The sequence below is a fragment of the Watersipora subatra genome, chromosome 10 (genome assembly GCF_963576615.1).
Source record: "Watersipora subatra chromosome 10, tzWatSuba1.1, whole genome shotgun sequence".
Taxonomy (NCBI): Eukaryota; Metazoa; Bryozoa; class Gymnolaemata; order Cheilostomatida; family Watersiporidae; genus Watersipora; species Watersipora subatra.
This window is the reverse complement of record NC_088717.1, coordinates 36,641,854-36,667,794: the sequence shown is the minus strand read 5'-3', so window position 1 is coordinate 36,667,794 and position 25,941 is coordinate 36,641,854. Positions and strand designations below refer to the sequence as shown.

At 34.5% G+C, this 25,941-nt stretch overlaps 1 protein-coding gene across 1 annotated transcript in view; it reads left to right on the top strand.

Annotated features, from left to right (window-relative positions):
* The window catches only part of LOC137406297 (inositol 1,4,5-trisphosphate-gated calcium channel ITPR3-like), a 134,780-nt gene that overhangs the window by 81,587 nt on the left and 27,252 nt on the right, over window positions 1-25,941 (top strand). The window contains 19 exon segments of the mRNA XM_068092849.1: window positions 124-217; window positions 1,254-1,378; window positions 2,200-2,333; window positions 2,702-2,875; window positions 5,150-5,288; window positions 7,478-7,695; window positions 8,380-8,545; window positions 8,899-9,056; window positions 9,282-9,469; window positions 10,181-10,297; window positions 13,609-13,791; window positions 14,399-14,428; window positions 15,906-15,987; window positions 17,565-17,651; window positions 20,062-20,166; window positions 23,726-23,794; window positions 24,748-24,877; window positions 25,025-25,160; window positions 25,428-25,580. Coding sequence (XP_067948950.1) covers window positions 124-217; window positions 1,254-1,378; window positions 2,200-2,333; window positions 2,702-2,875; window positions 5,150-5,288; window positions 7,478-7,695; window positions 8,380-8,545; window positions 8,899-9,056; window positions 9,282-9,469; window positions 10,181-10,297; window positions 13,609-13,791; window positions 14,399-14,428; window positions 15,906-15,987; window positions 17,565-17,651; window positions 20,062-20,166; window positions 23,726-23,794; window positions 24,748-24,877; window positions 25,025-25,160; window positions 25,428-25,580 — 2,488 coding nt within the window.

The window sequence follows — 25,941 nt, the reverse complement described above, 5'->3', positions numbered from 1 at the left end:
GAAACTATTTATATCCATCAAGTGATACCATATCTTTGCTGTTTGCAGCACCTTCTAACAGGTACTTGTTGACAGTCCTTGAATAATGCTTAGCAAGCCTAACCAAATTCATTGCTCTTGTAGACAAAGCGTACAAAGCAGTGCTGCAGAACTACCAATCAGAGGCTAGGTTTGCTGTATCTCGTGAAGCCAAGGCTATCTGTGATGCAAAACATCAGTAAGTGTTATATAGCAATATCAAGCGCTGTTGGCTTGCGCAGCTGATTACACAGGTGTTATTAATGTTATTCTTCTGGCCAGATTTAAACATATGCATGTTGCTAGTAACAGATTGATAGTAATAGGTTATTAGTAATAGGTAGGCAATAATAGACTGGAGGTAGTAGTTCTGTTGGTTTATTTTGGTGGTAGTAGGTTGTTGGAAGTAGTTTTGTGGATATATGTTGATGTAGTAGGGTAAAGATAGTAGGATTACAAGGGGTCATCTGGCATGAGTTTGTATTGAGCTGCCTCCATTTTAAACTCATAGCTACTGTACATTTTAGAGTAAAGTCTGGGCCTTCCTTAATTTCACTTACCATCCCGTAGTTTCAAGTATAATAGTTGACTTACCATCACATAGTTGCTAGTATAATAGTTGACGTAGAAGCCGGTCTTGTTCCATTCTGTATAAATCATAGATTTTTTTCAATAAGGATGTCAGTCATTGATGATAGGCCTGCCAGTTGTATGATTTCTACGCTTGGGATCTTGTCCTGCCACTTGATATTCATGATTCCCTCAAATGTCTCATCATCATGGCATGTAGTTTCCTTACTTGAGCTTGATAACTCATCCTGTCCTTTATGCTTTAGTAGATGATTAATAGATATAGTAGGCGCTCCTATCATGTAAATAATATGACACACGGTATATGTATGCAGGCATTATGATAGGTGTATGTACTTGTACATACATGTATATAGGAGCATGCATGCTTCACAACACTTTATGAACTCTTTAAAATGCACAGGCTTTTTTAGACACATGGCTTTTGTACACATGGCTGCTTCTACACTTGTTGAACAAATGTTTGCTGGTACAGAAGAGTGTACATGGGTATGCACATATGTATGTCACAATCGCCCATGTTTGTTTCACACTACATAGGCCTATACAAATGTGTAAACATCTGTACATAAATTAACATTGATGTAAATAAGTGTACATAAATATTTTGGAACTGTAAGTAAATAAAAACTATCTATTATCAGAGCCATGGAGGTGTTGGATCTCCTCTTCAACTTCCGGTTCAACACCAGACTGGAGCAGTTTGTTTATGAGTTCAAGATGACCCACTCGGCAGCGAATACATATGGTGGTGTAATGCCAGAAATAGGTAAGGTCTGCTTGTATTTAGTAGCAGTGTGAGCAGACAGCTGAAATACTACTCATAATTATACTCATGTTATACATTTATATTTACTAATAAGTATTTAAACTAATCGATTGCATAAATTTTATAAAAAATAGGTTACATATATTGGACAGTGTGGAATCTTTGACATAGTACATTATGATGGTAAACTAGCAAAAAACCCTTTGCATACAACACAGGTTTTTATTACATTATTAGTAAGATATCTTATCAGCTCCAGTAACAAAACAAAGCTCTGCCAAAGTAAGCCCCAAAATCTTAGTAGTGATGAGCAACAGATTTGACCACTATTTTTGTTTTTTCCGCAAATCAACTGGATACAGTGATTAAGCCATGTTTAAAGCCGCAAACGAAAAAATAAATCATGTTGGTTTCAGCAGGTGGTATTAAGTATCATTTACTTATCTGAAGTTGCTTTTCATTCTTATGCTTTAAGAGTTATCTGCTCATGATGGAGACAAAGTCTTATATCAATCTGATTATCCAGCACTATTGTACATATAAACTCCTACTAGCCATATGTGATTATCCAATGCTTGTGCTAGCCATATAATCCCAACCTTCAGTCTCACAACAAATACTGCATAATATACTCTCTATGACGTATATGTTAAAATCTGCAATTGTATGTCATTATATTTATATTGTTAAAAGTATTACGCTGCAAAAGGGCAAAATTCTACAACGGTAAAAAATGCATAGACATGGAAACATTTAGAGCCGTTCAAAACTACTAACATAATGCAAAAGAATTTGTATGAGCTGCTTATTTGCTTTGATAGGTCAGCTTCTCTACACAACCTTTGAAATTGAGGGCAGAGGAAAGGTCTGCAATGCTGCTTTGAGAAAACTCGAAGACATGTTTCACAGAACGGATTATCTTAGAGGAAGCTTTGATCTTGTCGACATTTTGATGGTCAGTTTTTAACATCACTTGTCTCCATATTCAGAATTTAACTTACCTTTCCTGCTTCTCAAGTCTTACATCAAACACTTTCATACAAATCAAATAATATACTATAATTTTTGTTTTCAATCAGGGTAATAGCAGTTGTGGTACTGCAAACAATAGATAGTTACCGTGATTATGCTATTGTGTGTTTTAAAATTTTAAAATTTAAACTCAAACTGGATTTAAATATTTATGAAAATTTAAGCAAATTTAGCTGGTATATGTGCAGCTAGTAAAAACAGCTATTATTTCTGATAAACTTTTCGTAATCTATGCAACTGTTTTTATTTTGGCTTGCAGTAATGTGTGGATAACTCCTTATGTATCTTTAGGATCTCTCCGAGTACAAATATGACAAGATGCTAATAAAGTCAATGGCTCTGCTCAACAGATACTACTCTGCTAATGACAATTTATTCAAAAGGGCAGTACAAGCTCAGGTGCTTGTAAATTCAGAGTCAGTTGAAGTCTACAGAAAGGTGCTTGGCATTCTTCCAACACTACAGGTAATGTGCATGTATATTCTTCCAACACTACAGATATTGTACATGTATAATCTTCCAACACTACAGGTTTGTACATGTATATTCTTCCAACACTACAGGTATTGTACATGTATATTCATACTTTATATACAGCAAAATGAATAATTAACTGAATATTTGGCTATTAACCTAAAGTTATTTATTCAATACAATTCCAATATGGCTCTACTAGATACTTTAAAAGCAATGCTTGTATACGTTAGGATTTATGTCATTAGAGACGCTGCATGCATCCTATAAATTGTTCAGAGTGTATATGCTTTGAAAATGCTGTTTTTCTTTGAGCTTGCAATGCAACCTTATTTATGTTTGCGCAAAAAAAGCATTGTCACTATTTTTGATGAGTAATTCAGTATATTGTTATCGTGTTATGATATCTGGTATATTGTTATTATGTTATTTATTCATAAACATGCTATTACAACCCTTCTGTCAGGTCATGTTTGACGCTGCCTGTGACATACTCATGTCATTATATGCTTGAAGCAGCTCATTTGTTTGCAGCAATTGGAGTCGCTTTCTCTTGTTGATATGATTTTGAATTAGAAATTTAATCTAACTTGCACAAAACATGGTTTAAATTAACACAATGTATACATTTTGCTTTTTAATGTTTTCACTTGACATTTTCACTGGCTTTTTTAAATGTCGCATGTTGGAAATAACTTCATATGCCTTCACAATAACTTCATATGATAAAACTGTGTGAATGAAAACTGCATACATACATGTATGTTACACATATTTGAAAAATCTTAGAGGTCATATGGACTATATGTCATATAGTTTTGTAAGCTTAAGTAAAAAGGCGAGTTAAAATCAAAAGTTAAATGCAAAAAGTATAAAAATAACAAAAAATATACATTCTAAGTTAGTTTAAACTTTTATAAATAACATTAGTTATTAGTTATACTGCCACCAACACTAAATTTGAGCTTATTAGTTGACGAGGGCCACACTTCCAAATGTCTTTCTTTATGGTAAAGAAAGTAATAATTAAAATATTTTTATTGGTTACTTTATTAATTTAATTTGCTTACTTCTAATTTAGTTTTCACCACTCCTTTAGATAGTAGTAGCACTAAGCCTGGTGTTGCCCGAGACTCTTTCAGATAGTAGTAGTATTAAGCCTGATGTTGCCCGAGACTCTTTCAGATAGTAGTAGTATTAAGCCTGGTGTTGCCCGAGACTCTTTCAGATAGTAGTAGTATTAAGCCTGATGTTGCCCGAGACTCTTTCAGATAGTAGTAGTATTAAGCCTGGTGTTGCCCGAGACTCTTTCAGATAGTAGTAGTATTAAGCCTGGTGTTGCCCACGATTTTTTTTCTATCCAATCAGACAACTCCCAGCACTTGTATAGATTTTCAATGCAAATTGCTACACTGGTTTTTAGACAGAGCACGAATGTAGAGACTTAACTTTTCTGTACCAAGATTTTGTGGATGAGTAAGGAAGTTCCAACAGATGTAGATTTACAGTTTTTTTGCATTTTATTTACATGTTAAATTGGGAATGAACATATTTAGTAATCTAGAAAAGGTTATTATTGAAATATTTAATGTAAAATATTGCAGTTGAGTGTTTTATTGAGAATGCTCTGAGAACCTGCTGATTTGTTGGCACTAATGATGATAATTCTTGTATCTTTATTATCGTTATTTCCTCATGACTCGGTATCACACTCAGTATAGCACTCGGTATCACACTCGGTACCACACTCGGTATCACACTCGGTATCACACTCAGTACCACACTCGGTATCACACTCGGTATCACACTCGGTATCACACTCGGTATCACACTCGGTACCACACTCGGTATCACACTCGGTATCACACTCGGTACCACACTCGGTATCACACTCGGTACCACACTCGGTATCACACTCGGTATCACACTCGGTATCACACTCGGTACCACACTCGGTACCACACTCGGTATCACACTCGGTACCACACTCGGTATCACACTCGGTACCACACTCGGTATCACACTCGGTATCATACTCGGTATAGCACTCGGTACCACACTCGGTACCACACTCGGTATCGCACTCGGTATCACACTCGGTACCACACTCGGTATAGCACTCGGTATCACACTCGGTATCGCACTCGGTATCGCACTCGGTATCACACTCGGTATCGCACTCGGTACCACACTCGGTACTGCACTGCACTGCACACTACTTACTCATGTATCTAAACATTTTTATTTACATGTTTCCTTATGTAGAGAATGGGCAAGTCAAAACTTAGCAATGAAACAGGAGCAGAACTTGCTGGCATCATAGATCAGCTGACAGCATTCTGCCATCTGGAGAATGAGCCCGAAGAACCACACCCGATGAATCAGCGAATTCTTTACAACTTCAGTGAGTTTTCCATTTTCATTTTAATAGTTTTAGTGAAAATTTGTCTATCTGTTGTCATTTAAATTTTCAGGTATAGCGATTTGTATTAGACCGCTGTTATTTCAATTAATGTTCTATTCTGGCCACAATTGTGTAACAAGCCTATGGTCTATGCCTAGCCTCAGTTAGTAGTAAAGTTTTCATAACAACTGCTTTGTTTTACTAAGTGTTAGTTGTGGTATCAGATACTAGTCTATGATGATTGTAAAAAGGTGGTATGCTTCGGGTTTAGCTATGTTTCTAGTTTGCAACGTGTTTTGAGTTTAACTACGCTGTTCTTTTTTGGAGCCACTTTTTCACGCTGTATAATAATTGTACTAATTTATGATTGTATTATTTGGAAACTGATTTTACATGTATATAGGTATATATAAAACATATATCATATATGATATATCTAATATAAATTATATGCAACTACATATATGCATGCATATATGTTATATTTTTATTATATATTATTATATATGTATTGTATATATATATATAAAATTAAAATTAAAAATACAGTATATATGTATATAAATTGTATATAAATATGTATACACAAAATATATATATTTAAAAATATATATATAGGCTACATATATATATTACTTTATTACAATAAAATTTGCTTTGCCATACTGCCTACCATATAAATAGCAGTTGGTTTGTCGATTTACCCAATATAGCTATTAGGTTATATGTTATTTACTGTATAGATTAGATTATATTAGATTATATAGTGCACTGTATATAAGATCACTAATATTTTGCAAATAAACATAAAGAGCTAGTCAGACTACATTAAAAATTGGAGAAATCACAAATGAACGCATTGGAATAAGCATTGCGGTGAGTAGAACACTTGTTGTTTTCTGATCGGGATTACTAGTGAATATCAAAAAGTGGAATGTTGTTCAGCAGTTTTAATAGCCAACGATCGAGTGAGTCACAGTTTTTAACCACGGATAATTCACAAGTTAAATTAATTTAAAAGTCCAAATCCGATACGAATTGAGCATTCGAATAGCTCGCATGTTACATGATTTTAAAATTTTAATGGCTAATGGTGCCGCAGCGAGACCTCTACTACGTACTTGTGTACACGATATGCATGGTTCTCTGCATTACTGCTTTGAAGTAACAGGACATTACTATCTCTTACCTATCACAAGTGAGGCAGTAAAAGCACTACTAAGAGTGCCATGTAAGCTGTTCAGTTGTGGCAGAGCACCGAGTATTAAATAATTACTGTCTATCAGTATAAGAAAGTCTAATTTTTGGCTGGTGTAAATACACTTTTGTTTCTTATTTTTGCTGCTGGGCTATTGATAGATTGCTCTACAAAAATTTCTATCTAATGTTGGCACTGCTGATCATCGATAAACAGCTCAGTTTTTAATTTTCAGTATGAGTGGAAATATACAAGCAATAATGTGATAAACCGGCATGTTTCCATGCTCCATATAGGTCTGGAGTTGCTTCTAGTTTGAATCATAGAAGCAGTAAAATCTGATCGCATTCAACGCCATATTGCTTCACTGAATTTCGCTTTACTGAATTTATGTTAAGGCATTCGCTGTGGCAGTACTATTTGATATCATAAAAATGTTTACTGCTGATGGATCTGAATCTGTAATGCTCGGCTAAGCTCTTCTTGGTGGAGGTAAAAAGGCTTCAGCACACTTCAGCAAGCAACCACGCAGGTCTCTGCTATGACTTTTTGCCTTTACATTACTACTTATTACATTACTACTTAAATGCCCAGGATGGCTTGCTCATACAATGATGATGAGATAGTTACTTTTTAGAACTGGTATTTGACTACACATGAATAAAAAAGTGACTTTTACATGAAAGCGAGTCCACTTTAACAAGTTTTGTTTAGAAATATACATCACAAAGCTTGGAAATGTATATATAGCGCAACTCCGAATCATTAGAAAGATAGCGTGCGAATTCGTCGGCAGCGGGCAACTCCAAACCCATTCGAATTATAGAAATACAGTGATAGACAGACAGTTTGAAACAGTAGGACTAGTTTTTAGTAACCTTTTAGATAGCGTTTATTTACCTACTGCATAATACTTTGAACTTTATTGGCTAAAATTAACTTGTACTTCAATAATTCAATATCAGTGACATTTTGGGAAAATTTTCTGCAGATCTTCTCTCTGATATATTTGACATCCTTGGCAAAGAGTATGATGTCAAACTGGCTGAACAGTACCAGGGTATGAAAACAACCCTTCAGTCTAGTTTCAGACTTCTCAAGAGCATCTCAAGAGGAAATCCTGTAGTGCAAAGTCGTTTGTTCGATCAACTCGATTTCCTCTTACGAGTCAAAGGAGCAGAGGCTGATATGGCTGAGGCGGTGCTTGAGGTATGTGCGACTTGTATAACAGCAGCTAACAGCTAACCGAACACTTAAATTAAGCTTTTATGTTTATCTCTAACTTTTCATTGTGACATCTAGATAAGCAGCATGTTACATACACTACCGGTATATTCTGAAACTTTGATTTTGTATTCCACCACATTGAAAAAATGATATATGCAGGAACTAAACTGCTTTGTAAAAGATTGCTTGAGTTGGGGCTAGAACTCATTAACCGACGCGCTTCCAACAGAGCTAATCAACCACCTTTCAACTATGTAGAATAATCTTTATTATAAAAAGAGTCTTGCATGAAGGAAGAGATACAAGAGCAGACTCACTATGGCTTATTTAATGTGTAAAAGTAGGACAACTTCAAGCAATGCCTGGCTCACTTTGCAGTCTTAGAACTTGCATTTTCCTTATAAATGTGCCAAGATTTATCTGCTTAAAAACTTAATAATCCGCCTCGGCATGTATTAAGGAGAATTATTCTCAATGAAAGCATTCATGGATTTTTGTCATGAAATAATTTGCATGCAAAATGAAAAAAGAATCTTGAACAGCACCGTGTTTAATACTACGTAGTATTATATAAAAGGTGCTTTACTATTTAGAGTGTAGAGTTACTAAAGCTTTTTGAACCTTTCCTTTCTATCTTGAAAATCTATCATTATCTTCTACTTGTAGATCTTCACAGGAAACAAGGTAACCTGCATGAAGGTGCTTTCTTACCAGATTCAGACAATCATGCAACTCACTTCTGAGCACAAAGCGGAAGCGCCTCAGTTCCTTGATTTGCTAAATGCCATTGTCAAGGTCGAAGAGCTAAACTTGCCGCTCAAGAGAAACCAAGGTGAGAAGTCGAGCAGCTTTGCTGATTAGCATAATTTGCCATTCTCGTAAATTTGCATGAGGAAAAGATTTTCTAGCAAAGAGAAATAGATTAATAAAAATTGATCTGCTCAGCAAGCACCAGCAAGCACTCATCTAATACATGTCATGTTTTGTACTTGGCACGTCACATAGAAAATCTAAAATCATTTTGTGATGTCACAGTTTGAGCATGAAACTAGAAACATGGCCACCATTTACTATCCAGGCGTTTTGTACTTCTACCATCTTTAACTGTATCTTCTCATTAATATCTATTGTTTGCTTATAACCAGGTTTGTTGTTAAATTAATGATTTCATGCTGGTTTCCTCAGGCTATGTCATGAAGTACTTCATGCAGCACAGATCTGAGGTTGCTGGGCCACTTGAGCTTCCTCAGTCGGAAAGGCTTGAGCTTCTACACACTAAGTCTAAAGTAAAGGAATTGAGATACATGCTGTCTATGGTCGACCTTCTGTCAACCTGCGCAGAGGTAATGCTTATCTTAGTTGAGTGAAACAATCTACTAATTACGTACAGCCTTTAGAAAATAAAGGTGCTTGTCATCTCACTCAATTTCAAAATTAGTTGTTTCTGATTGAGACATTGCTCAGTTTTAGCTCTCTCCACCGGAGATGAAATTACTAGGTTGATCTGAGCTCTATATACTGTTCATGCAATTTGGCTTACTGTAATCAAAAATGTTTTTATGCTACAGGGAGAAAACAGGTTCATCGAATCTATTTGCCAAACAATATTTAGCCTTCCAGAACTTCTTGAGATCATGACTGACAACTCACTGTCCAATGCTGTAAAGAAACCTTTCCTGCGGTACATGCTGTGGGTTTACATGAACACTGCTGGAGGTATCATAGAGAGTGGCGCTGGTGACCTCCCTCATGACACGTAAGTGTGCTCTTCAACTTTTGTAACAAACTGTCAAACCTTTTATTTGATGTGCTAAATATATAAATGTAAAACATACATGTTATTATTGTCCTGTTTATGAGACAGGTTTCTTTGAACACATCCATCACTGAAACAACTGCTTTTTAATGCGACTCTTAATACAGTCCAACTGCTGAAATATATTGACACTTGATGACATATAATGTGACTCTTAATACAGTCCAACTGCTTAAATATATTGACACTTGATGACATATAATGTGACTCTTAATACAGTCCAACTGCTTAAATATATTGACACTTGGTGACATTTAATGTGACTCTTACTACAGCTTAACTGCTGCAATATTTTGAAACTTGATGACATATAATGTTATTCTTCCTACAGTTTAACTGCTGAAATATATTGAAACTTGATGACATATAATGTGACTCTTAATACAGTCCAACTGCTGAAATATATTGACACTTGATGACATATAATGTGACTATTCCTACAGTTTAACTGCTGAAATATATTGACACTTGATGACATTTATTGTGACTCTTGATACAGTTTAACTGATGAAATATGTTGACACTTGATGACATTTAATGTGACTTTTCCTACAGTTTAACTGCTGAAATATATTGAAACTTGATGACATTTATTGTAACTCTTGATACAGTTTAACTGCTTAAATATATTGACATTGAATGATTTTTTAGACTGATGTGGAAGTTCCTACAGTTTACAGTGAAAGACTTAGCCAAAATTAATGAGTATGTCAAGGCCAACCCAGAAACATCTAAGCAGCTTCTCAAGCAACCACCTGACATCATGGCGTAAGTCTATCTCTCAAATTTTCTCATCACCTCTTATTATCTCTGTAGAAAGTTTGGCCTTAACGTTATGAACATGTTCTTTGTGTGATAACAGTCTTTTCTTGAACATAGAGTGCTAACTGCAATGAGTATAAGCAGAGTGTATCGCTAATATCTCCTACGGGAGCTGTCTTTCTGTGACCTTTTGTGTGAGCCTCCTTGCACATCATATGTCTTGTTTCTACACAGTATAATGCTAGGAAGATTAAATATCAACAAGGACACCTTCAAGTTTCCTGGGTAACTATAAGATACTGTGCTAAAGTATGGAGCCACCTATAACAGTCTAGTATTTCATAAATATTTATATAACCAGTTGTAGTTTGTCTTAAAAAGGACAAGAATACAGTAACTTGGTATTATTTTAGGGTTCAGAATCTTCTCTATCTCTTCTTATTTACTAGTTTATACAAACTATACTCTGGCTGTTACATTGCTAAGTAGGGTTAAATTTAAAGATCTTTTAGTAATTGCTGTTTTGAAAAATGAATGCTTAAACTGCTAGAAATCGCGGATTTTATGCAGCTAGGTAAGTAGAAATGTAAAAGATTTAAGAAAATTAAAAAAATTTAACCCTTTGGCGTTCAAAGAAAAATTAACATTAATTAACACCAATTACTACTAATTAACTTTTGCTAATGTTTTATGAACACTGAGCTGATATCAGTGAGTATAGTATGTAATTAAAATTTTAACTCGCTAGCAATACAACAACACCACAGAAAAGGTTACATTTTTAAGATTAAAACTATATATATATATATCTTTGTTATATTTAATTAGGTTGATTATATTGAGCTTATTGAGTCATATAATTCAAGTGAATGAAAACTGAACAAATTATAGGGCAGCTCCGTACTTTTACACATCACTGTAGTTGGTAGTAATTGAGGCTACTGCGTCTGCTGAGGTTTACCCAATCAGCTCATATCAACTCAAACTTGCTGTACTCTATAGCAGAACTTTAGTATCCTTGATTATTACTGAACACGTCTCATGCATACTTGTAGATACTGTGCCACACTTTTACATTGGTAATAAATACAACGTAACTAACAATTTTTTTGCATGAACCATTTTAGTTTGTATCTGTTTAACTCAATTGTAAACATAAAAATAAAATGAATGATAGTATGAGGTTTTAACCTCCTTTAATTTATTCAACTTCCCAGTATGTCAATATATTGTTTTTCTTGTATTGCTATTCAATGCATTACTGTACTACTGTACTTTTAATACACCTTTGATCCTGAGCTGTTATTATGAAAACTTAACTACTATTCCTTGTATTTAGCTTAAAAGTAAATATTAAAATTTTGTTTGATTCAATTGAGAAATTTCAAAAAATTTCTACATAATGATTGGTATTAGTTATCAGTAATTTAGTATAATTTTAATTTATTAAAAACTTAATGTATGTATAACTTTCAATGGAATTAGTAATCATCAACAAACTGATGCCAAAATCAAAAAATGAAAAGACAGAAATCACAAATGATTGTGTGAGTTGAAGAAAATTATTTTAAAAGTTGGTAATCTAATAGTATTGCGAAGGAGTTCGGGATAAAGTATGTGGTACCATAAAAACCATATTTGTCAATCTCTATATATATATATACATCTCAAAGTCCAGCGTTTGGTCTGTCCAGCTATAGCTATTATAATCTAGGAATGAAAGATCTGCTTCGTGCTGGAATTGATCGTGGAACCTCCCGTTCCCCAGCAATAAACTAGCCAATAAAGTTACGTGAGATACAATGGATTCATTAGGCGATATGAGTCATTATCTCAGCTAAAATACGCATAGCACTCTGTGTTACGCAGCATCACTAAAGCTTGCTCTCACGGCTCTTATTAGTAAGTTTAGCAATACATACACTAGCTTACTCAAATTAGTCATTGTCAATGTGCCAGACTAATGGCAATTGGCAGGCAACTACATTACCTGCCACTGTTTATAAGCTGCTTTTAATACCCGTGCAGCGCCGAGCATTCGACTAGTAAAGAATAAACGATCATTGTTCCTCTTTAATCTATTTGGTTATCAGGTGGGAAGTGAGTTTGTAACATTTATACCAAAGTTACAGTGTGGCATGGTACCTCCAACCTACCTTCATGTATGCTGAATCTGTGTATTATTTGTATCTGTTGGTGACTTTATGCTTGTGTTATCACTGAGATTGCTTAAAGTTATCAAGGATGATTTGTGTAAGGACTGGAACTGTCTGTAAAGTGAGGCAATTTCTAATTTCACATTCATAATTTCTGGTTATTGTTCTCTGTAACACTCTCATTTTTCTACCGCACAATTGTCTATGCTCTGTTATAGATGGTAGGCATTGGTGTATAGGGCTTAATAAACAGCCTAATTCATTTCTCTCTTCTATTTTTTCTGTGATGTGATAGAAGGTTATTTCTTTATTAACATACATATTTAACTGCTGACATGCAAACACAAATTTGTAGCAAGCATAAAAACTATAAAGGACAAAACTACATTGTGCAAAATTTTAGTCTGTCATGTGAGAAAAGATCAAAAAATACATGAATCTAAAATTAGTTTTCACAGCAGTTTTTAATCAAAATTTTCTAGCAGATATGTATTTATTCTTCGAACGTTTCAAATTGACCATATTTAGACAAAAATTTGAAATCTTTTTTGAGCTACCACATTTGTTTGTTGGAAGATATTGCACCGTGAATTTTTAACAGTTTCAATAAAATCTTTTGTTTTAGTTCTAAAAGTATTGTTATCAGAGCAACTACTCAACGTCGTGTTACTCTCATTCATAAGCCATAGAATTGTCATTATCAGCATTGTTTAGCCTGTTTGTTGCTAAGTAGCTGCTTCTCTATTGAAATTTAAAACCAACATCTCTTTACAAAAAATATTGTACTTATTGCAATTTAAATATCCATTGCTGTTTATTATTTTCAGCGACAATTTGCTAGAAATTTGAGGAAATTAATTATATATATGGTAGCATCTAGAGTTGTCTGCTAACACTTAGACATGTCTGCCATGCATTCAGAATATAATACGATTTAAATATTTATGTTGTGCAAAAAAGATTTATGAAAACAAGATATTTGTTATGTTTTTGAAATATAGTAGCATTTTTAGTATAAATTACTTTGTGTCAATAGCACGGTTTTAAATTTAATAATTTATAGTGCAGTCTAGAGTTAACTGCCTTGTTTAATGGTTTAAAGTTTGTAGGGTTGTCTTCTGCCTATTCATATATGGCAACTTTTAAAATCATTTGCTTTAGTCAAAGTTCTATAGTGAAGAAACTGCAAGCTGCAGCAGAGCGTGTCAAGCCAATTGAAAAGGCAAAGAGGGAATTCGTAGGCCCAAAGACAGAGTTTGTTGGTCCAAAGACCGAGTTTGTAGCTCCGAAAACAGCTGTCGTGGCTGGTGAAACTTTTGTAATAGAGCTCACACATCCTAATAGGTAAATTACAGTCATCTAACGTATTAAGGTTTTTTACTTCCAGTGGAAATTTTGGATCTTGTGCTGTACCTCACTTCAATGAATGGCCTACTTTTGTTCAGGCGTCTGGCTTTGTTTCTATCTGAACAGAAACCTGCTTTGTGAGATGGCAGCATCTCAGCATGTAAAATACTATCTAAATTTAAATAATAAAAACCCATTTAGTGCTAAAAAAGAATTACAAAAAATTGACTTACATAAGCGCTGCAACGTTTAGATCCTCTCCAAATTTGCAGCCGTTTTGGAATGATTTTGATTCAGATAAAACCGAGACTAATGCTGTTCATGAGTTTTTGGCATTTCGCCAGCCTATGACTCCTTTGAGTTTGTAATCCAATGATTGGCTTGTTTATGTCCGTTTGTTTGCTTAGTGATTACATGCTTCTTTGTTTACAATATTTCTTTTTCAGAGTTATCCCACACCTCTCAAACGTTTATAAATATCTTAATCTCTTATTAGTCCCCATGAGGTTGCAGAGTGTTTCTAATGCTTTCCATTTTGGACTTGTTCGCCCATATGACTTGGTCCCTATTTAGCCATTTCATTCGCATTAATGTATTCTTTTAGAGTGAAGCTTCCACCAATAGTTCCAAAGATGTAAGGCTTAGTATTGGACATATTGGTTATAATTTGGTGCTACTTTTTAAAGGAAGTTGGCGGCACAATTTAAAATCCCTTGGAGCTAATTTTTGAATTAGTTATTACAAGAAACTATGCTTTATAACATTTTACTGCTTGCTAATGCTGCAAAATATTTATTCTTTTTATAGCGCTCATCTCTTCCTCTAATTTGGTGTAACATCCTGCTTTATATGTTGCCTAAACACCTTCTACCGCTATATATGTTAAGATATCACCTTGTTTACAACCTTCCTTGATAGCTCTAGTGTTAGGTATATGACATTCATTTATCTTAAACTAATTTTGTTTGTATCAAGTCTCATGGCGTCATTTATCTCTTGTTTTGAGTATCATCTGTCTTTTACAACTATTTCCTAAAAGCAAACATTTGCTATAACGGTCTTCATGGGTAATGGCATGCTTTACTTCATAATGAGAACGCTTCAAATATTCTACTGATTTTTCTCTATTAAAAAAAGACTTGCGATTTAGGTTGATTGTGGAAAAAGTAACTTGAGTAGCTAAAACTTTTCACAAAAAGAATTAAGAAGCAGTAAAACTCTTAACAGAATTAGTAGAAGTATCATTTTCCAAACAAATCAATAACTTTGAACCTAATACTGCCGTCTTCACCTTCTCAGTTGCATGTCATGTATGCCAGTAAATACAGTATACACCAGTGAGCTATACATCAATAGCTATGTGTATATCAGAAGCTATATATGAGCAGCTATATATCAGTAGTTATATATCAGTAGCTATTTATTAGTAGCTATATACCAGTAGCTATATGCAAGTAGCTATATATCAGTAGCTATACATCAGTAGCTATTTATTAGAGCTATATATCAGTAGCTATACATCAGTAACTATATATCAGTAGCTATACATCAGTAGCTATATATCAGTAGCTATACATCAGTAGCTATAAATCAGTAGCTATACATCAGTAGCTATACATCAGTAGCTATATATCAGAAGCTATACATCAGTAGCTATACATCAGTAACTATATATCAGTAGCTATACATCTATAGCTATATATCAGTAGCAATACATCAGTAGCTATATATCAGTAGCTATTTATTAGAGCTATATATCAGTAGCTATATATCAGTAGCAATACATCAGTAGCTATATATCAGTAGCTATTTATTAGAGCTATATATCAGTAGCTATACATCAGTAGCTATACATCAGTTGCTATATATCAGAAGCTATTTATTAGAGCTATATATCAGTAGCTATATACCAGTAGCTTCTTTATATCAAGTAGCTTCTTATATCTAGTAGCTTCTTATATCAAGTAGCTTCTTATATCTTAATAGGCTATATACATCAATAGCTATATATTGGTAGTTATGTAGATATAAAGTGTTCGTTACAAGAAAGAATCAGCTAGCCAAGTTAGTTCAGCGCCTGGCCAAGTGTGTCTCTATTTCCTGTATTGCAGCGAAAATTCTTCTACTTCCCATGTACACGATATGCATGGATCTTTGCATTACTACTTTGAAGCAGTCTTACCAGCTCTCCAAGTATGTACATAGTTCAGCTTGCAAACATTTATCATTGAGAATTACTTGTCAATGTGTTTTAATTGTATTGTTACCAACAAAGGCAAAAGTTGCTCTCTGAGATTGTCAAAAAGCAATGCCTTTTGGATAAATCATTACATTTCACTTAAGCTTCATTTACTAGTAAAAGCGACTTCGATTTTAGCTTTTTGATGAGGTGTGAATCTATATACCAAAAGTTTTAAGTTTAGTCATAAAATTTGATAAGAAGTTGAATAAAAACAGATTTATGAATTACTACTCTTTTTGATTTCCTGTCTTTAATTTACGACAAGATCCAATCAACTCATACTTGAAATATCTAAATTTAGTGGTAAACTGCATGACACTCATTTGACTGAATTGAATGGTAAACTACATGACACTCATCTGACTGAATTGAATGGTAAACTACATGACACTCATCTGACTGAATTGAATGGTAAACTACATGATACTCATCTGACTGAATTGAATGGTAAACTACATGATACTCATCTGACTGAATTGAATGGTAAACTACATGACAGTAATCTGACTGAAATGAATGGTAAACTGCATAACACTCATCTGACTGAATTGAATGGTAAACTGCATGACACTCATTTGACTGAATTGAATGGTAAACTACATGACACTCATCTGACTGAATTGAATGGTAAACTACATGACACTCATCTGACTGAATTGAATGGTAAACTACATGATACTCATCTGACTGAATTGAATGGTAAACTACATGACATTCATCTGACTGAATTGAATAGTAAACTGCATGACACTCATCTGACTGAATTGAATGGTAAACTACATGACACTCATCTGACTGAATTGAATGGTAAACTACATGATACTCATCTGACTGAATTGAATGGTAAACTACATGACACTCATCTGACTGAATTGAATGGTAAACTACATGACAGTAATCTGACTGAAATGAATGGTAAACTGCATAACACTCATCTGACTGAATTGAATGGTAAACTACATGACACTCATCTGACTGAATTGAATGGTAAACTACATGACAGTAATCTGACTGAAATGAATGGTAAACTGCATAACACTCATCTGACTGAATTGAATGGTAAACTGCATGACACTCATTTGACTGAATTGAATGGTAAACTACATGACACTCATCTGACTGAATTGAATGGTAAACTACATGACACTCATCTGACTGAATTGAATGGTAAACTACATGATACTCATCTGACTGAATTGAATGGTAAACTGCATGACATTCATCTGACTGAATTGAATAGTAAACTGCATGACACTCATCTGACTGAATTGAATGGTAAACTACATGACACTCATCTGACTGAATTGAATAGTAAACTGCATGACACTCATCTGACTGAATTGAATGGTAAACTACATGACACTCATCTGACTGAATTGAATGGTAAACTGCATGATACTCATCTGACTGAATTGAATGGTTAACTGCATAATACTCATTTGACTGAATTGAATGGTAAACTACATGACACTCATCTGACTGAATTGATTGATAAACTGCATGACACTAATCTGACTGCTTCTCACAGGTGTTCTTCCGCTCCTACTACCAGCCTGATCCAGAAGACTACATGGAGGAGACAGAAACTGTAAATGAGCTCGCCACCAAGCTTTTGGTCAGTTATTATTGTAGAATACTTACTGCTGATTGTTTACTGTTCTTAATACATACAGTCAAACATGGATAACTCATCCACGGATAGCTCGAACACATGGTTAATTCGAACATTTCCTTTGGTCCGTTCCCACGTAATGATAAATTGCTATAGATAACTCGAACTCAACACTGTTAATTCGAACTGTTTTTTTGCCCAACGGCTACCAAAACGGTTGTTATCGCTTTAGAAAATCACTTTATTCAAAGCCATAGAGGTAAACTTCATCTTTTCGTAATTCATAAGCGTCGTTATTACCACCATCGGCAAAATATTTTTGTCAACGACTTTTCTAAAAGTTTGGTGAAAATTGATTTATACTGCGATACGATGAATAGCACGGGCTAGCCGGGTCACGCGCGCAAGGATTTTCGCCACGCACATACAAAACAAAAATCGCATGTTGTTTTGTATGTGCGTGGCGAAAATCCTTGAGTGCGTGACCCGGCTAGCCCGTGATGAATAGTTTTCCGACGTTGATTCCGTGTTGAATCAACGTCGGAATGTTGAATGTTTAAAACGTCTTAAAATTGGTGTAATTAAACGTATACGTTGTCTGAGCTACAAAAAAACTATTCATCGTTTGACCTAAACACAGAATACGTGTGTACATTCAATAAGTATCTATTAAAAAAGCGTGAGTGATATAGAATGTACCGTAAAACCTCGTAAAACTTCTAATTGAACTGCCTTGGAGTGTTGCTCTTAACGAATCCCAGGTAAAGTAAGGTAATCTGCATAAACTTCAAGAAGAAACGGCAAAATTGATCGTGGGTAAAACACCAAAAGAAAAAAATGTCTTTTGAGCATTTCAACAACGATCAAGTTTTGCCAATGTCAATCTGAAAAACGTCCTGGCAATAACATCACCTCAAACAACAAACCAATCTCGAGTGATAGAAAAATCTCTATACTTTTTCATGAAAACGTTTTAAACTTTACATTAGAAGCATTTAATTTGAAACAAGCCATTTGTGCTTTTGATTTATATTATAGTTTGTATATGTACATGTATCTACTAATAAATAAGTAAATATATGGACTTGTGACAGTGCTCTGATAACTTGAACGCTCTGATAATTCGAACACTTTTGCTCGGTCCCTTGAAGTTCGAGTTATCCATGTTTGACTGTATATTGCTAGCACATATTACATACTAGCTGAATGCCTGACATTGCATGAGTAATAAAATATTTTTTGCAAAAAAGTAATCTTTATTACCTTATAGCTTTTAAATGAAGGTGTTAGTTTATTTCTGTGTGTTTTATAAGTTTAATTAAGTTTGTGCTATATAAACATATATTTATAGCATTTTGGGGAAACCTTCGCTCGTATTTTTGTTGCAGTAAAAAAATTTTTTAGTAAATAAGTTCAAGTTCGAACCATAGATATTTTGACCAATTACCGTTAATGGTTAGCAAGTGTGTTAGTTATGGGCACAATTATTCCTTTGTACAGTAGTAATGCAGCTCATTGGTCTAGTGGGTTGGCTCGCCTGTCTGCAGACTTGAAGGTTCCGAGTTCAAATCTAGTGCCAATTACATTTTTCGCCCCTAAAACCTTAGCGCTATAACTGGACATGCGAACATCAGATGACAGACAAACACTGAGATTTATATACGGTATATTTTAGACAAATGCCTGACATTGCAAAAGTAATAGAAAAATTTTCCCAATTAGTTTGAGTAACTTACCCAAAAAGCTAGATCTTTACTAAAACTTTACAAATTTTTCAGGCCAATTTAACAATTGTTGCGCGTAAGGGTCAAAAGTGCTAGTTATTAAGCCCAAAAAAGCGCTTTATGCGTGTGTATTCTAACCAATTTAATGGCCATTAGCCCAGTGAGTCAATTGTATCTTCTGTAGCTTGTTGGTTTAAATCGTCGCCTCTAGAGCTAAAGGTCCTGAGATCAAATCTAGCTCCCTCTTGATTTTTCTTTGCTAGATTTTAATTGCTCTAACTAGCGCAAGGTTTAATTAAAAAAAACAAAGAGACGAAAGCTGATATTTACATATATATATAGATTAGCAAATAACTTATTACTGAGGAGCTAAATGTGTTTTAGATACATGTATTTGCTGTTTAAAATTCTCAAATTACATCTCCAATCTGCTTGAGCATTCATTATATTTCTACTTTTACAAGAAAAACCACTAAACTTTATACAAGACACTAACACCTTACCAATCCACACTATAGAGCAATGTTATGCAAAAAGAGCTTTTTCTTCCAATATGTGTAATTTACTTGACTATTTCTATTCCGTTTAGTAGACTAGTTTGCTCTGAACAGCATTGACTGGTGATAGTACATTTGATATTTATTTATCTATACCAATATTTTCTTATGTACACCTGACACGTTTTTCAGGCATTTGTGGATGTCATCGGACCGCATATTTCTGATGACCTTTACCTCAAGACAATGATCACCTGTGTTAGCTCTGTTCTATCATCTTCAAATGTATCAGTGAAGGTAGGATGTTCATGATCTATTTATTACTAGGCTCTTTCCGTTTACTCAGTGCCTGATACCTATGACCTTTAGGTTCCATGCCGAAGTGAGTTTTATGAAGTGAGCCTTTTTATGAGTTACACCTGTGAAATATTTTGAACTAACGTACTCGCCATTATCTAAATAAAATTGGGTTTTCAACTTGTCTTTATTGGGTTTAAATATTTAAATTTATTGGTAAACTGTATGACACTAATCTGACTGCTTCTCATGGGTGTTCTTCCGCACCTACTACCCGCCTGATCCACAAGACTACATGGAGTAGTCTCCTCCATGTAGTCTTCTGGATCAGGAAATGTGAATGATGTTTTCGATAAGAGTTATAAAGATTTACATGTTTGTTTCTATACCTTGGTTACTATCCTTTGTGTTTTTCTGTTACTTTGTTTGGTTATTAAACCGCTTCTATAGCCCAAGATCTTCTTACCCCCTATAAGTTTCAACCCATTTATACGTTTTGCCTGCTCCTTTACAAGAGTGACTCTAATGAGACCAAGATGAGAAAGGTGATGTTTATGTTGTCACGTTGGTTCCCCTACTAGTACTACCTTGCAAATTTTAGACTTGCACATTGGTCTTTCTTGCTGTTTAGGAAACTTGTATTAATATGCGCTATGAGCAGCTGGCATATTATTTCGGAATCTGCCACAAACAGGAACTACGCTATTATTGGATACAGCACATTAGTGTTGCTATAGTAGAACTCTGTTTGATCAACCGATCTTTGAGTTATGTGCTTGCAAACAATTCAAGGCTTGAGTGAAAGTTTAAAATCTCAAACTGTCTTTACAAAATTGAATGACCGAAATCATAAGATCGTGGAGTCAATGTTCTTCCTATCTTTACGATAGCTGCTCCAATGTGATCTAGAATGTTAACATTCCTACACTTTCTAGCCAGTGCTTCTACATGTTCTACTTTCCCTTTTTGCTACCCTGTAAATATTGTAGTCACTTGGTACACTGCTGCTATTTTAGTCACACAGTTACATTTGTTGACATTCCTTATTGAACGCGTGTCAATACTAGATAAGTAGGTATATACGTACATCATACAAAATGTATCGTTTCTCATTGTTCTTTTAAAATGAAAATAACGTGAATAAATTGAATAGAAGGTTAAACTAACAAAACTTTCAGTAGATATTTAAAACTTCACATTATATAAACATAAATAAAATTGGTACAAACTAGCTAGATATACAATCACCAAAGAGATAACAAAGTTTCTCAAAATGTAATTTGTAGCGAAGTATATCAAAATTTAGCAAACAACCAAATGTTGCAAGTTTAACTAAAATCTTTTAAACTACATATTTGATCACAATATAATTATAACTCAACATACAACAGCACCTAGTATAGCAAACTTATAGTTAATCAGATGAAAGTGTTCAGTATAGCATATTAGTAGCTCATCATACAACCATACTTAGTAAATATATTGATAGTCCTTCAAATAAAGATATACATGTATGGTGCAGAATAAATAAGAAAATTGTGGTTGCATTTTTAGAACTACTTCATCACACATATTATTGCGAGCTGAATTAACAGTGTGCTAACTTCTTGAGTTAGCAAATAATGTTTACTTTACAATCAACTCTGTCGTGCATTCTTTGACTATTATATTTATAATTTCACTATTTGATTGCCAGGCATTACACAAGTCATTTTTGTATAGCCAATTTATTTTTTATCGACACACACAACGGACACCATTTAATTTTTAAATGAAGGTGTTAGTTTATTTCTGTGTGTACTATAAGTTTGATTAAGTTTATGCTGTATTTACATATATTTATAGCATGTTGACAAAGTCTGGGCATGTATTTTTTTCTAGTGAATAGTTGAAGCGTGAAATATGGATTGTAATTAAAGGTGCCAATCAGAATTGGCAGGTGTAATAAGCATGTGCACAATTATTTTATTGTATAGCATTGCGGCTGCTCAGTGTAGTGGCTCAAGCTGGTTTCAAGCTCAAATCCAGTGTGAATCAGGTTTTGTTTGTGTTTATTTTACTGGTATAACTGGACGAACGACAGACACTCACACTTATATATAGACTAGCTGTGCTACCTGGTGTTGCGTGGGTAATAAAAAATAGTTTATTGACGGTGGCAAGTGATACAGTTGCCATTGGCTAATTTGAGTAAGCTAGTATCCATATTGTTAAACTTACTAATAAGAACTGTGTGAGCAAGGTTTAGTGACTTTGCGCATAACGCAGAGTCACTATGCGTATTTTAACCCAGACAATGACTCATATCGCTCAATAATGTTCAATAATGGGTTAGCTTGTTGCTTTGTGAAAGGGAGATTACGAGAGAAAGTCCTCTGTAGCGCATATCTTTTATTGCTAGATTTTAATTGCTGTAACTGGACAGACAATAAACGGCAACAGACAACGATGACAACAATTGTTGAGATTTATATATATATAGACTAGTAGACTAGTAGTGCCCGGCATTGCACAGATATTGAAAAACAGCTTATAAACAGTGACAAGTAATGTAGTTACTATTGGATAATTTGAGTAAGCCAGAATCCTATTGCTAGACTTACTAATAAGAGCAATGTGAGCAAGCTTTAGTGACGCTGCGCATAACACAGCGATGTGTATTTTAAACCAGATCATGATTATCTGCCCAATGAATTTTTTGTCTCCCAGTAGCTTAGTTGGTTAACTTGTCGCCATGTGAATGAGAAGTTCCTAGATCAAATCTTCTGCAATATGGACTTTTCGGTGCTAGGTTTTAATCGTTATAGCTAGACTTAGGAGAACAACAATCAAACTCTGAAGTTTATATATATATAGATCGTTAAAGTAACATGCACAGACAGATCTCTAATGTTATGCTAACATAGGTATGAACAATAGGTCTCTAAGTGGCATCTCAGTGAATACAGTTTTGGGTTAAGCATCAAACTACAGGATCCTGTTTGCCAACTGAACTCAAACTGACAAAAAAGTTTTAAATATATTAGATTTGCCAATAAAGTAGCAAAAATTATAACTTAAAATAAGTTTATATTTAAGCCTGATTTATCTATAAAACTATAAATCGCAGAAATATAATTATGGTAATGGTTTTTGGCAGTTGTAGCTAGATCTATTTACATTTTCTGAAAAACATTTTCGCAGTTTGCCTATAGTTTAATGTGTAATCCTAAGTTCTTGGCCCTCATCCTTGAGGCAGTTGTAGTATATGATTATCTATTTACACCTTTCTTTGATTATCAACTCATGCTTACTTGTTTGGTGACTTAGTTCTTCTGTGAATACAAGGTAGGTCTCCCTAAACTGCTGTTCAACCCATTTAGCCCTTCTCAAGCATCACTTGCATATATGCAACAGAGCAATGCAAACAACTTTTTATGCAAGGTTGTGATAATAGTTGCTGAAAAAGAGTTGCCTGTAGTGATTTTATCCATGTCAGAATATACCAGAAATATCTAGTTGCATGCAAATAATTTGTGTGTGCACGTTCTTGCTTTACACATCTTATTAATGCTGATAGGTGATGGAAGAGTTTCAAGAGAAGTATGGAGCTTCAGGAGCTCAGGCTGCATCCAGTGATGCCAGAAAGGTCAGCACGAACCTATTATGAGTGTTACTTATTTTGACTAAACGAATCTATATAAATAGTAGTTACTAGCTATGGGATGATTCAAGTAATTTTTACTATCTTCCATCCATATGAAACCATGGTTAGAGGTTGAGATTAAGTTTGATGTAAGCGAGAGTCATACTTGTGACAGTCAGCTTAGTAGACTGACACACTAAAACCTGTGCCAATCAACCGCTTTCTTGTATTTCTGCAGAGAGCTATTCTCTACACTATGTCAGCACTCCTGACGATCTCTCATCATATACTAGACAGTCAGGGTACTTGTTTTGATAATTACTAACTAGTAACAAGTGTAACTCATGCTGGGTTGGATGCCTCTGTAAAGGTTGATATGCACAAGCTAGTCACAATGGCTACTCACTTGATTAGAATGACTTGAGAAATGTTAGCGTTTGTTAATGTTAGCATTTGTTAATGTTAGCATTTGTTAATGTTAACATTTGTTAGCTAGTCAAAATGTATGACTCAACCTATAGAAGAAGACGTCAACAAGGTTTAGTGTTTTTTTGCTGGTTATTTCTCAGTTTGAAAGGATTGTCTCTAAAATATTAGTACTATGAGCTAGTCACAAGTGTTACACAAGCTGAGCAGGATGAATCCTGAAAGGCTAGCAGTTACGTGTTAGTCATAAGTATTTCTAGATTTGTTGTATATGGTTCTTATACACATGATTCTCCTTAGAAATCAGCCTCTCCTTTTTATTGCAACCTCGATCATATAATTGTCGCTTTCCATGCTTTTGTTTTCTGTTCAGTTTCTTTCATAATTTTTTTTATATTTTGCATTTTTTCGAGTTTTATTTTTTTGTCAACTTCAAAATAATTTGTATTATTTATCTTGTCAGGAACTCTATAAATTATTGTAAAAAATAGCACTAATTACTAGCTGAAAGTTTGCTATATACATTGTAGAAATATGTGGCGGAATTCTCTGAAGAGGAAGAGCTCAATGATCAGTTAAACGTTTTTGCTGAAAATTATGCCTATGTCTATGGTGGCAAGAACGATATCAAAACACAGACTGGCTTTGACAGCAGCAAAGGTTAGTTCACGTAGCCTTTTTATTTTAATTGATGTTCACTACTTCTTCTGACCTAAGTTTTCAGAGATGACTGGTAAATCTCCCAACCAAAAGACTTTGACACTATCAATTTGTACATGTTTGTATAGCTTTAGTGCATGATTTTAGAATACACAGAGGTAGGAGGTAATGAAGAGCTTCCTCTTGGACGAGAGTTTCAAGACCACATGGCGGTGTTTGTTACCGAGTCCAGCTCGCCCACACACAAATACGCCCTCACAGTCAAGCTGATAGACCAGCTGGCGTAAGTGCATTCGTTAACAAATAACAGAGTTAAAAAAGGGAAATTCAAAGCAATCGAAAATCGATAGTCAGCGTATGTTAGTTGAGCACCAATCTACTCATCTATGTGTCTCTGCATAGTATAACGTGAATAACGCTGATAGAGAATCAGACAGACATTGGTAAGGGTAAGACAGACAGACAGACAGACATTGGTAAGACATTAGGTAGAAGCATCTATGTAGATACTTAGCTTTTATCTTATAGTGTACCTAATTGTTGGTTACAGGGTATCAGCTAGCCTGAGGCTTACAAATGAGCGTGATCGATTGGCTCAGAATGACCTTGACATCAAGTGCTTCCAGCTTCTCCGAGGATTGATCCACAATGAGATCATTAAACTTCCTTCCGACTCGGAAGAAACTGTGAAAAAGACCAAACGGTACTCAGTACTTTATCTGAAATATATAATATTCCAATCTCAACAGTAACATTTTTGGCTTTAAAAATGCTATCACATTAAATTCATGTAGGTTTTATCATAAAGTATAGATACATTTTTATCTATGGAAATTTTGTTGTTGTTTTAGGTAATCTGACTGCCAGGATGTTCCAAAATTAAAATCGACAAAACTTGATTTTGGTTAAAATACTCAGAAGAAAAAGTTGTGCCCAAAATGATGTTGATAGTTGTGCTTCCTGTTTATAAGTGATAGATATACAGTTTCATCAGCATTGGGTACTCATGCGTTTACACAGCATGTAGAGAAAAACAGTTAGACATATGTTGACCAACTTATTTT